A 10,706-nucleotide genomic window follows, 5' to 3' on the forward strand; every position below is an offset into this window, starting at 1 on the left:
AAGGCTGTTCATTGAGGAGAGTGGCTGGATTTGATTAGTTCCATTTTGGGAATGCTGAGTTGAAGGTTCCTCTCAGGTCCTCCATGTGCAGAAACCCAGTAGGAAAGATGAAGTTCAGGAAACAGAACTCAGCCAAAGATATGGATTTTGTGTGTACTGATGAGGAAAGAGCTACCTCCAAATACAATGGCTTGGGTAAGGTAAGACTAACTCTGTCTCTCACACCAGTCCGCTGGTGCAGGCTGCCAGGCAGCCCTCCTGCACACATTCGTCCAGGGCTCGAGGATGGTGAGACACCTTGCATTTTTTAATACCTGTCCAAAGTCACTCCTGTTCTCTTCCAGGTCCAGGCCGTGGGGAGAAGGAGGAGTTAGGAGGGAGAACACCCATGCATGATGCTCCGCCTTCACCACATTCTGCTGCCTCCCATGGCTGTGTTTAGCTGCAAGGGAGGTGGGGGAGTGTGGTGTCTGGCTAGGAGGCTGTGCTCCCATGGCAAATGTTACTTACTGTGAAGACGTGGAGGACAGAGTAGGGGAAATGAGGTGACTAACAGTTTATAGGTGTTAGCAGTGCATCTGAGGCAATGAATGCATGGGAGGAGGTGGGACCACGCAAAGAGTGATGCAGTTTCTGCAGCTGAGGACAACAGCTGGGGAATGGCAACCCTGAAGTGCAGAGGAGAGGACACCTATCGTAGGCAGAGAAGGAGTGGAAAGCAGTGTCCTGGAAGTCAAGGAAGGAGAGGATTTTAGGAATGAGTTTTCCTTAGTGAGGAAGCCTGGTTCAGAGGTTAAGGCTAGGTTCCAAAGTTAGACGCTTTGGTTTAAATCTTCCCTCTACTCCTTGCTAGCTGTGTGACCTTGGGCAAGTCGTTAACCTCTCTGTGCTTCATTTTATCACCCATAAAATGAGGATAAACAGAGTGCCCATCTCAGGCTGTTTGGAGAATGAATTAGCATGTTTACAACCCTTAGAACAGTGCCTGTTGGTAGTATATACTACAGTAATAGCTAAGAGTCAAAGTAATTTAGGGATTGAAAAATACACACTGGATTTTTCAAATAGGATACACACTTATATATAGCTCTCTGAACAAGTATTTTACATGCATTCCCTCATTTAAGCCTTAAAACATTTCTATGAAGGTACTATATTATCTCCATTTTACAGATGAGAAAAGGGAGGCACAAAAAGGCCAAGTGACCGAGGCCAATTGTGTAGAGCTAGTCTGTGACCAGCTCAGGTCTATTTGATTCCAAAGCCCATACTTTAAGACACTTTAAAATTTCAAGGTGTGGAATCCATGGTGAGGAGTAGGCTGAGGGTTTGTAGATTTTTTTCCACTTCTAAATCTCAATTTCCTTATCTGTTAAATGAGATAATAGAACCTATACCTCATTATAGTTTTACAGAAATAAATAGAGCTACTTCATAGGAAACCTTTAGCAAATCACTAGACAACGTTAATAAACACACATCTTCCATGCATGGTGGTAGCTAATGACAATAATGACAATAAAAACAGGAATTTATTAATCTATTGATTAAAGTAAATAGAAAAATGGGTGATCTATGATTAGACTTTTAACTAGCTTTACAAATCGCCCCTAGTTTTGCTAGTAATGACAGGAAAATACGCATTTTTCTGGTTATATATATTTTTGTGCTGGCTGAAGGTGGATTTTCAGGTCAAGGCTTTGCCAGCTTCGTGTGGCTTCCCACTTGGCTCTTCTTCTTAGGGACGGACATGTAGGTGTACTCAGCGTCTGAACAAGCAGTTTGTCCGTGCCCTTCTGCTCCAGGACCTGGCCTGGCTCCGGGGAATATCACCTTCTGCGTTTTCTGATGCTCGTCTCTTTGTAACCATGTATTTTTGGTAAAAATGAAAAATAGCCAGTAAATGCAGTCTTTGACTCTGGAGGATTCTGCCTCTCTAATGGGGATCTTGTGAGGACTAAATGAGATATGAGGGCCTGTCGATTTTTAAGATTTACGAAGATTTTTTCTACTGCAATTCCTACGCGTGGGTTTGGTTAACCTTACTCGTAAGAGAACAGGAAGTCCTGTAGTGCATTTTATTACTTGCAGTTTAATTTTTTTTTTCCTAAGGAAGGATGTATTTCCCTACAGAGCTTGTGATTATCAATGGAGAACTTTTGCTCCAACCTCTTTGAAGTTCATGAACTCATAAACTGCTATCAGTCACTTTTTCAATTTTAAAATACATAGGGCTGAATATTACGCATTTGTGCCTGATAATTAACACAGTCATTTCAAACTTGCAAGTTATGCTTATTACGAAAAATCAATTACAAAAATATCAATACTGGCACATGTTCGGCACCTAGATTGTATTTGTACTTCACCTTCAGAAACACATGAGAGGATCTGCCTAATTTTTTGATGTGGCCTATGAGTATTGAGTACTGAAGAGCCATGGGGGTTCTTCTAATTTTAGAAACTCATTTTGGAGATAGATCAGAGAATAATTTCAAGTGTATAATTTCCTCAAGTGAAACGAGTCATCCCGGCAGGTCTTCAAATAGATTCCAGGAAATTTAGGGATTAGTGGTTTTTCTCTGATGAAAAGGTAGTGTTGTTATTTACAGTCAGACAGAATTTTAATATTGCAGCAAATAAAGTAGGTTAGCCGACTGGTCTTACTCATACTTTTGAAATATCTGAGGTTACTAACACAGGGGTAACATAGCTTTATGTAGGGAGAAAACATATTCAAGGTAAATCCACTCAGAGTGTTTTATTTTGAGAAAAGCAAATGAGTGCAATTCAGTTCTTTCCTATTCTGAATAAAAAACCTTTGTGAAACGGAATGCAGTTCTGAGCTCTAACATTCCTGTTTCCTCTTTTGATTCACTTCAACAGAAATGTTTGTTTATGCAACAAAACATCTATGAATATAGTACAACAGATTATGTAGAGACACGTCTATATTTTTTCTTCTCTAGACTCTGTCTTGCTTTTTGATAAAAATGTCCAAATTTACACTGTGTAAGAAGTGTAAGCTTCATGCATGGTTACTTGACTGGCTCAAAAGCAAGCTCACAACTGATGTTCAGACTGAATTACTTCAAAGAGGATGGTGCGGAGCACCGTAAACCCTGGAACCGTTTCTGCTAAGAATTCAGAGAGTGGTTGAGGAAGACAATTATTTTATACACAGAATTCTGGAAAAAATACTGTCTTCCCAAGAAGAGGAATATTCTTTTGAAAAGTTGACCCACAACTTTAAGTAACTGTGTGAATGATTCACTGTTATTCAGCATGACAACTAATATGTGGCTAGTTTCTACAATGCCTTCTGAGTCATCAGAGAAATATTAAATTGTGTGCAGTATAGAGAGATTTGTGCTTTTATTTTATATTTATATCTTGTATCTTTTTATTAAAGCCTGGATTTTCTTGCATGTTCTAGTTTTTTTTAAGTTAAAAATCAGTTTGATTTTCAAAGAGACATTGAAAAAATCAGCACAAACCAGGAAGAGATCATCAGGATGACGAAGTGACTACATCTGGAAAACATGAAAGAACTAGGAGGATTTAGCCCCGAGAAGAGAATGGCTAAAGAGAAAGTGAGGACGCTTCAGACATGGTTCTTCATCCTATGGCAAAGCAATCAGTTAAGAGCAGAACTAGGGCCGGTGCACCCTTATTAAGAAGACAGTTTTCAACAAGAAAATGTTTATTAAGAATTAGTGTTGTCCAAGTGTAGAAAGGGCTGTCCAGTGAAGCAGAGAATTCTCCTTAGAAGTGCTTGTATGTGTATATGTGTGTGTGTGTGTGTGTGTGTGTGTGTGTGTGTGTATGAGCCATACATTTTTGTTTCTTTGCATGTGTTGTAATTTTTATTGCTGTTGATAACTGGGCATTTTAAATAATATACTGTGGCAACTCTGGAGATTTGATTTCTCTGTCTCCCCCTCCAAAGTTTGTTGTTGTTTGTGTTTGTTCATTATTACTTTTCTGAACTAATTCTGTGAAATTCGTACTCTTTGTCATGTGTGGCTCCTGAAGTCTCTGCTCACTTAGCTTAGTGGTCACTTAATGAATGAAAAGAGATTTCCTTAGACACCTGGAATCAGTAAGTCTCCCAGCCTTTGCCAAGGGTGCACAAAACCTCAAGTTTAGCCAGAGGTGGGAGTCTTTCTTGAGCATGTGCACAGCTCTGGGCTTGAGCACAGTCCTAGTCACATGTCTAACTTTCTAGATCCCCACAAATATGTCAGAGCTTTGCCAAACCCCGTATGGACTTCACATTCTCCAGTTTTTCCTTTTAAGCTTTTGACTAACCCATTGTATGCAACTGTTATCCTCTGCCTCAGGCAGCCTCAGTGCTGAACAGTTACCTCTGAATGCTTTTGACAAATATTCCCAGAGGGAAAGGCTGCTGCCCTGGTTGAGCTGCAAGTCAAATCAAGTAAGACAGCCTTGCAAGTGAGCTCTTCCAGGGAACCACCAGATAGGACAAATAATGACAATTCTCTGAGAAGGGGGTTTTGAAGGAACTCCAGCCGTATTCTTTTGCCTCTGGTGGCTGCCAGACCACTGGCTTTTACCATAATTGTGGGCTGTTTATTTTCAAGGCTCCTGCAGAGCTGGGAGGGGAGAGGAGAGTAGAGCAAATTAAAATGCCACAAAACTTGCTGTTCTTACTGAGATTCAGGTGCTTTTCTTGAATAAACGCTCCTCAGATTGCTGCAAGCATTTTGGTTAATTTCCAGAATTCTAAAAAAGTTGATTCTGACAATTTTTACTAGAGCTTTCATTGCTTATACGGGGGAGAGACTATTTAGAGGGTCCTTTCTCTGCCAGTTTTGCGGATGGTACTCTAGAAGTGCTTTTTTGCCATATTTTTAAAAGTTAAAAAGTTGAACTTACTGACTTCTAAGTTCCCTTCCCACGCTAGAACATTTAATGTTATCTGATATATCACATTCCCATAACACCCTGGATGATAGAGTTTACTATACCTTTTATTTTAAAAAATAAATGTAATTGTTTAAAATAAAATTGAAACAGACTTTGCCCAATGCCAAAATGTGAAACACAATAGACTGCTGGTTAGTTATCAGTCTCTGCTTTGTTTTATTCACAGATTTAAAAAAGAAATGTTAGCTTTCCTGCACAGTTATTCAGCTTAGAATGGATTAGCCTCATGGGGTGGGAAATTTTATGCCAATAAGAAGAACTATATAGGTAAAATTTAAACACCAGAGACTACTGAAAAGGTAAAAAATCAAATGCTGATTGACTTAAGAGCATTTCATAGGGTTGAATCATTAGCATATGTATTTCTTGAGTGATTTACCTTTACTTTTAGGTTTACCTTTAAATGTGAAATTTACTGTAATTATTATTACCAAAATGTTGATATGCCCATGCTTATTCTTTCTAAATTCGTTAAAGATCCATCTTTGTCATAAGTACTGAAAACATTGGTAAAAAATCAACTAAATAATCCAAAGCCATTTTAAATATTTTCATTTCACTTTTGGTGAAATTGATGACATTTTGCTAATCTTTTGCTATTAATTCGCATTACTTGATATACTAGGAAAAAAAGTTACTGAAATGTGTTTATGACTAGTTTTACATGATTTTTAAAATTCCTTGAGAATAATGCCTTATTGGGGTACATTTTCTGATCAGTGCTTTGGAAATTTAAGAATTATATATTATTCACTCCTCTCCTGCAATATAATGCACAAACCAACAACTGATTCAGTGGTCTTGCTTGCCTGGATTTAGCTGAGTTCTTTATGGAATCTGGGGGAAAAACTAGGAGGCAGTTATTTCAATACTTTTTAGTTTCTTTTTATTCTAGTAGCTGCCTCAATAGGGTAAACATGGAATCAATCTTACCACAGACTCAGAATAAAAGCTCTGAAAAGTCGAGTTCTTGTTGGGACATGATTTTCCATGGGTCGCTTGCATTTCTAAATATCTTACCAGCAGAAACCCTGGCTACCTTTGTTCTAGGCTATCTTTTCAAGGGTATTTACATAGAAAACAGCCTTGAAGGTAGACATAGTGTCTCCCTCCAGGAAAAAGGAGGTTTGTTTGCTGTCTAGTCTAATGAAGATAATGTCTCTCTCCAGTGCAAAGGATGGGACTTCCCACTATAAAATACTAGGCTTCCCTAGGCCTGGGGTCCCTCTCCCATAATGCCGTCTACCGTGTGTGCATGGCCTCCCCCCGCTGCCCTTGGCCCTGGCACATACTCTGGCTATTGCTGTGAGTAATAACATCCTTGGTCTGTGTCTGCTGCCAGCATGCATGAAACTGTGACAGGCCAATTTCTTAGCATCCGAGCAGAATAGAATCTCAAAATCTGCAAAGTTCTTGAATTTGTTAGTTATAAAATCCTTTTCTATTTCACCGGAATTTGAAATCAGCTTCCCTCTAGAAGAGTGGATTCGCATTTCTTCGCTGTGGGTTCACTGGAGACATGGCAGGTTGGCCTGTGCTTTGGTCTCCGGGGATGTGATTTATGATAATTGTTAGACCCATTCTACCTCCTTTTCTTTGCTCTGCCACCCCCCAACCCCCATTTTTCTTGGTCATGGCTTTTCTCCCTCTTACTATTTTTTCCCTCCTCTCCTTTTCTTTCAGAATTCTTTTCTGTGTGCACCACAGACAACTCTAAGCCTTCTGTACTTAAAACCAAGCACAAACTTCGCTAATCTTTTAAAGTCAGATGTCTCTAGCCTGTAGGGGAGCTAAAGATGCCTTTCAACCCATTACCTGGTAGAATTAGAACTGGGTGTCATGCCCGAAATTTCCCCCATGTGTATTTCTGCTACAGAGGTGTATGTGCATGTTTGGTGGGGGGAGGAGTATATTGATTTCTCCCCACCAGGGTGTTTCAGCAACACATTGGGGAAATGCTCTTAACCTTTGGGGAAAAGTTTCTGGCCAAACGAGCTATAATCTGAGGGGTGAATATAAATAATAACAATGGAATTTTATTTTTGAGAATTTCAGATCAGTCTCTATCCGGTGTCAGCGATCTATATGGCCTGGGCCCCACATCTGGGCTACTGTCTTTTCTGTCTGTGTAGTTTCACTGAAACACAGCCACATTCATTCATTTACTGCCTATGGCTTCTGTCAGGTTAACAGTGGCAGAGACGAGTGGTTGCAATAGAGAGCATGTGACCCACAAAGCTGAAAAGATTTACTGTCCGGTGCTTTACAAAAAGAAGTTTGCCAACCCCTGCTCTAGATGTTGTGTTTTATACAAGTGGCTCTCGATTTCAGGTGGTGAGGACGCTGGAAGAAGGAGCAGGCTCCTCGGAATCACATGGGCAGGTTTTTCAAAGAGTGCACATCCTGTATCTCTCCTCTGGCTGTTCATAGGAGCTCCCTGTTGAGAGTCAGTGTCTTGAAGTTGATAACTCCAAGCTGTTTGGTTCCACTAACTGACACAGATGATTTGTCTTCACTATTTTGGCCCTCTGTAACCCATCCAAAGTAATATTGACCGTGTTATTTCTTTTACAGGGTTGTGGGAAGAAAATGTATTCCTTTTTGAGAGGAACCAAACAACTGCAAGTGCTCAGGTTTCTGGGGATCTCCATTGGCGTGACGCAGATCCTGGCCATGATTCTCACCATTACTCTGCTCTGGGCTCTCTACTACGATAGACGGGAGCCTGGGACAGAACAGATGATGTCCCTGAAGAGCGACACCACGCAGCACCTGCCTTGTCACTCAGTGGAACTGTTGAAACCAAGCCTGTCGAGGATCTTTGAACACACAACCATGGCCAACAGCTTTAACACACACTTTGAGATGGAGGAATTATAGGGAACGTCAAAGAAGGAAACCACAAATGTATTTTATGGGACTTGTGCATTTTTGAGCACATGCTTAACTGCTCCAGAAATGTGTAGAAATAAAAATGTTGCTATAAAAGGATACCCAGGCATATAATCTTCCACCTTTTAAATGGAAGAGGGAGAAGTTCCGTATATTATAAGGCATCACCTGGACAGTAATTGATGCCCTTTTTAATGGTGAGGACAGATCTAACACCCACTTTACAGCCTGCGTACGATTCTTCTGGAACACAGTTATGCTTCGAGGTTTATGGTTTGGCATAGTCTGGCCAGCATCTCTGCATCCATGTAAACGAGCCAGGCTATGGTGGGATTGGAGCTACAGTAAAGTTTGATTTACTCCCATAAGCTTGCTAGTATATAAAGTTCCAATTAACTGCTAACATAGGAAGTTAGACAGTACTAATGACTTTTATTACTTGGTGATATATTCTTTTGAGGGTAAACAGATTATACAGAAGTACACTCTGAAGACTGGTGACTACCTAAATGTGATTTTTGCCAGTTACTGAAAACATCTTTACTACTTACAAGAGCAAACGAAAACATTGTCTTAAACTGATCAGGGATATATGTGTATATAAGAGTCTGGGTTAAGTCTGTATAATTCAGTAGATTTCAGTTCTTATAACATTAAGAATAACAATTGTGAAAAGGATAAATTTGTCCTGTATAGCACCATTATTTTTAACCTTTCCTGTTAATAGAGCTTTAAAATTCTGTCTTGGGTTTGTATTACATACATAACTGTTAATTTAAATACTTAACCACTAATTTTGAAAAATTACTCGTGTGATACAAAGGAATCATTATAATTCAGAATGCAGTCTGGTCTCTAGGAAGTATGAACAAAAAAGTTTACACATAACGTAGTTCATTCAGCAAAGATCTGGTTGCTCTCTTTCTGCCAAACTGACACTAAATACTTTTTAAAGGAGCTTATCGTTGCCTTCGCCAGACCAGAAGCGGCAGTCTTCAAGTCTTGATGTAATTCTACAGAGAATAGTTTTCCTTTTCTCCAGCAAGAAGCTGTGGGAATCATAAAAGTAAGTGATGATTTAACTAGAGATTTTCTTTGCCTTATTTCACTGATTAAGATGCTGTGGTGAATGACACAGATTATTAAATTTTTTACAAGAGTAAACTATATTTATTTGAAATGGGAAAAGTGCATTTTACTGTATTTTGTGTATTATGTTTATTTCTCAGAAAATGGAAAGAAAATTAAAACATGTCAGATATTTTCTAGAGAGTGAACATTTGTCTGTGTCTGATTTTTATACATTAGACACACTTTCACCACTCAAAAAGATGAGCAAGGGGAGAAAAATATAAGAAAAAATGATTGAAAAAAGTAATAAAAACTGTTCCCAAATTCCAGAACTAATGTATAAGAGTATGTATCTTCACTGAGAGATGATAAAAAAAAGATGCTTATTTACATTTTAAGTTTGTTTTTGAGCTAAATGATAAATAATGGAGTTGTCTGATGTAATATAAAGTATGCCCATTTGTGTTAATTTATCTTCTCAGTATTTTCGTATCCTAGTTTCTTAAAGTAAGTTTAAAAAAAAAAAACAGGTCTAAGAAATACAATATTTGAAATCAACACCTGGATTTCATCTTTTCCATAAGTTAAATAAAACTTTAGTAGATAACATGCTCAGTCAGAACCAGAAGCATCCCTTTTTCTAATTTCCGTAACACCACCACTTCCTATAATTTCACTTAAATACCCAAGTAATGGAGACAGCTGTGAGTATTATTTGAATTACTGGGATAACAGTCAAATCTGGCTGCTTCTCTTTTAAAATATCTTACAGTCACAGAAAGAACACGGATACATTGTGTTGAGTTAAAAGAAAATTCTCAAATTAGAAATAGTCAATTTCTACATTTTTGATCTATTGCCTGACTTAATACCCTCTAGAACGGTCAACGTAAATTTAGACAATCATCTTATATACTTGCTTAATGGGAACAAATGACATCTATAGCAGTGAACTACAAAGGCCTCTTGTGGTAGCCGTGCACCTGGAATAATAAAACTGCAAGGGACTTTAAAAAGTGTATTTAATAGAGTAGAGCTGAGGGAATTCACTGCTCGGGTACATTGAAAACAAGTAACTGTTTCTTTGCTATTTTTAAAAGCTTTCTTTTGTTAAAAAAAAAAAATCACCCTTTCTTAAAGTAAGAAATTAAGAAGATTATTTTCAGACTGGTGAACGCAGAGTACCCTGGAGACTCAGAGCTGACCATGAGATGATGTCTGACCTCCAGCACTGTAAAGTCTGGTTGAGAAACACTCATGCTATCCACTGATAAAGTTAATACAGTGATAGTCAGTGAGCGGGGCTCTGCTGAGGAATATGGGACGGAGGAGAGTGGAATTAAGGCGGCTACACCAAGGAGATGGCCTTCAGGCTGAGTCAGGAAGGAAGAGGGGAGCTTAGCTAACTCGGCAGAATATTCCATGAGCCACTAACTCTGAGGTTAAAAAGTTACATTATATTTGGTGGGTAGGGCCTGTCATTCAGCATGGTTACGCAGAGCACAGAATGCTTGAAGAGACACCATGGGAAAGAAAGTGGACGGACTTAGGTTTGGGGACTTCATTCTGTAAATTCAATGGTGAGTCATTGGGGTATTTCCAGAAAGAGAAGTGATTTGTGTTTCAGAAACATAACTGGATTAGCCAAGTGAGAAAATGGGGGCAGGGGGAACAGGTACATCCTTCACACACCTCCCCAGGGTGGGCTGTCCTTCACCCACTCTAGGTAAGGAGCGCTCCGGAGCAGCCGAGCACCGGAGCCTCACAAGGGGACAGCGGTCCTGGAGAGAGAT

At 39.3% G+C, this 10,706-nt stretch overlaps 1 protein-coding gene across 1 annotated transcript in view; it reads left to right on the forward strand.

Annotated features, from left to right (window-relative positions):
- The window catches only part of TSPAN12 (tetraspanin 12), a 63,218-nt gene extending 54,014 nt beyond the window's left edge, over nucleotides 1-9,204 (forward strand). The window contains exon 8 of the mRNA XM_032483611.1: nucleotides 7,525-9,204. Coding sequence (XP_032339502.1) covers nucleotides 7,525-7,830 — 306 coding nt within the window. The 3' untranslated portion in view covers nucleotides 7,831-9,204. The remainder of the gene's footprint in view (nucleotides 1-7,524) is intronic.
- Nucleotides 9,205-10,706: the final 1,502 nt, after the last annotated feature.

Source organism: Camelus ferus, chromosome 7, assembly GCF_009834535.1.
Source record: "Camelus ferus isolate YT-003-E chromosome 7, BCGSAC_Cfer_1.0, whole genome shotgun sequence".
In the NCBI taxonomy this organism is placed as follows: domain Eukaryota; kingdom Metazoa; phylum Chordata; class Mammalia; order Artiodactyla; family Camelidae; genus Camelus; species Camelus ferus.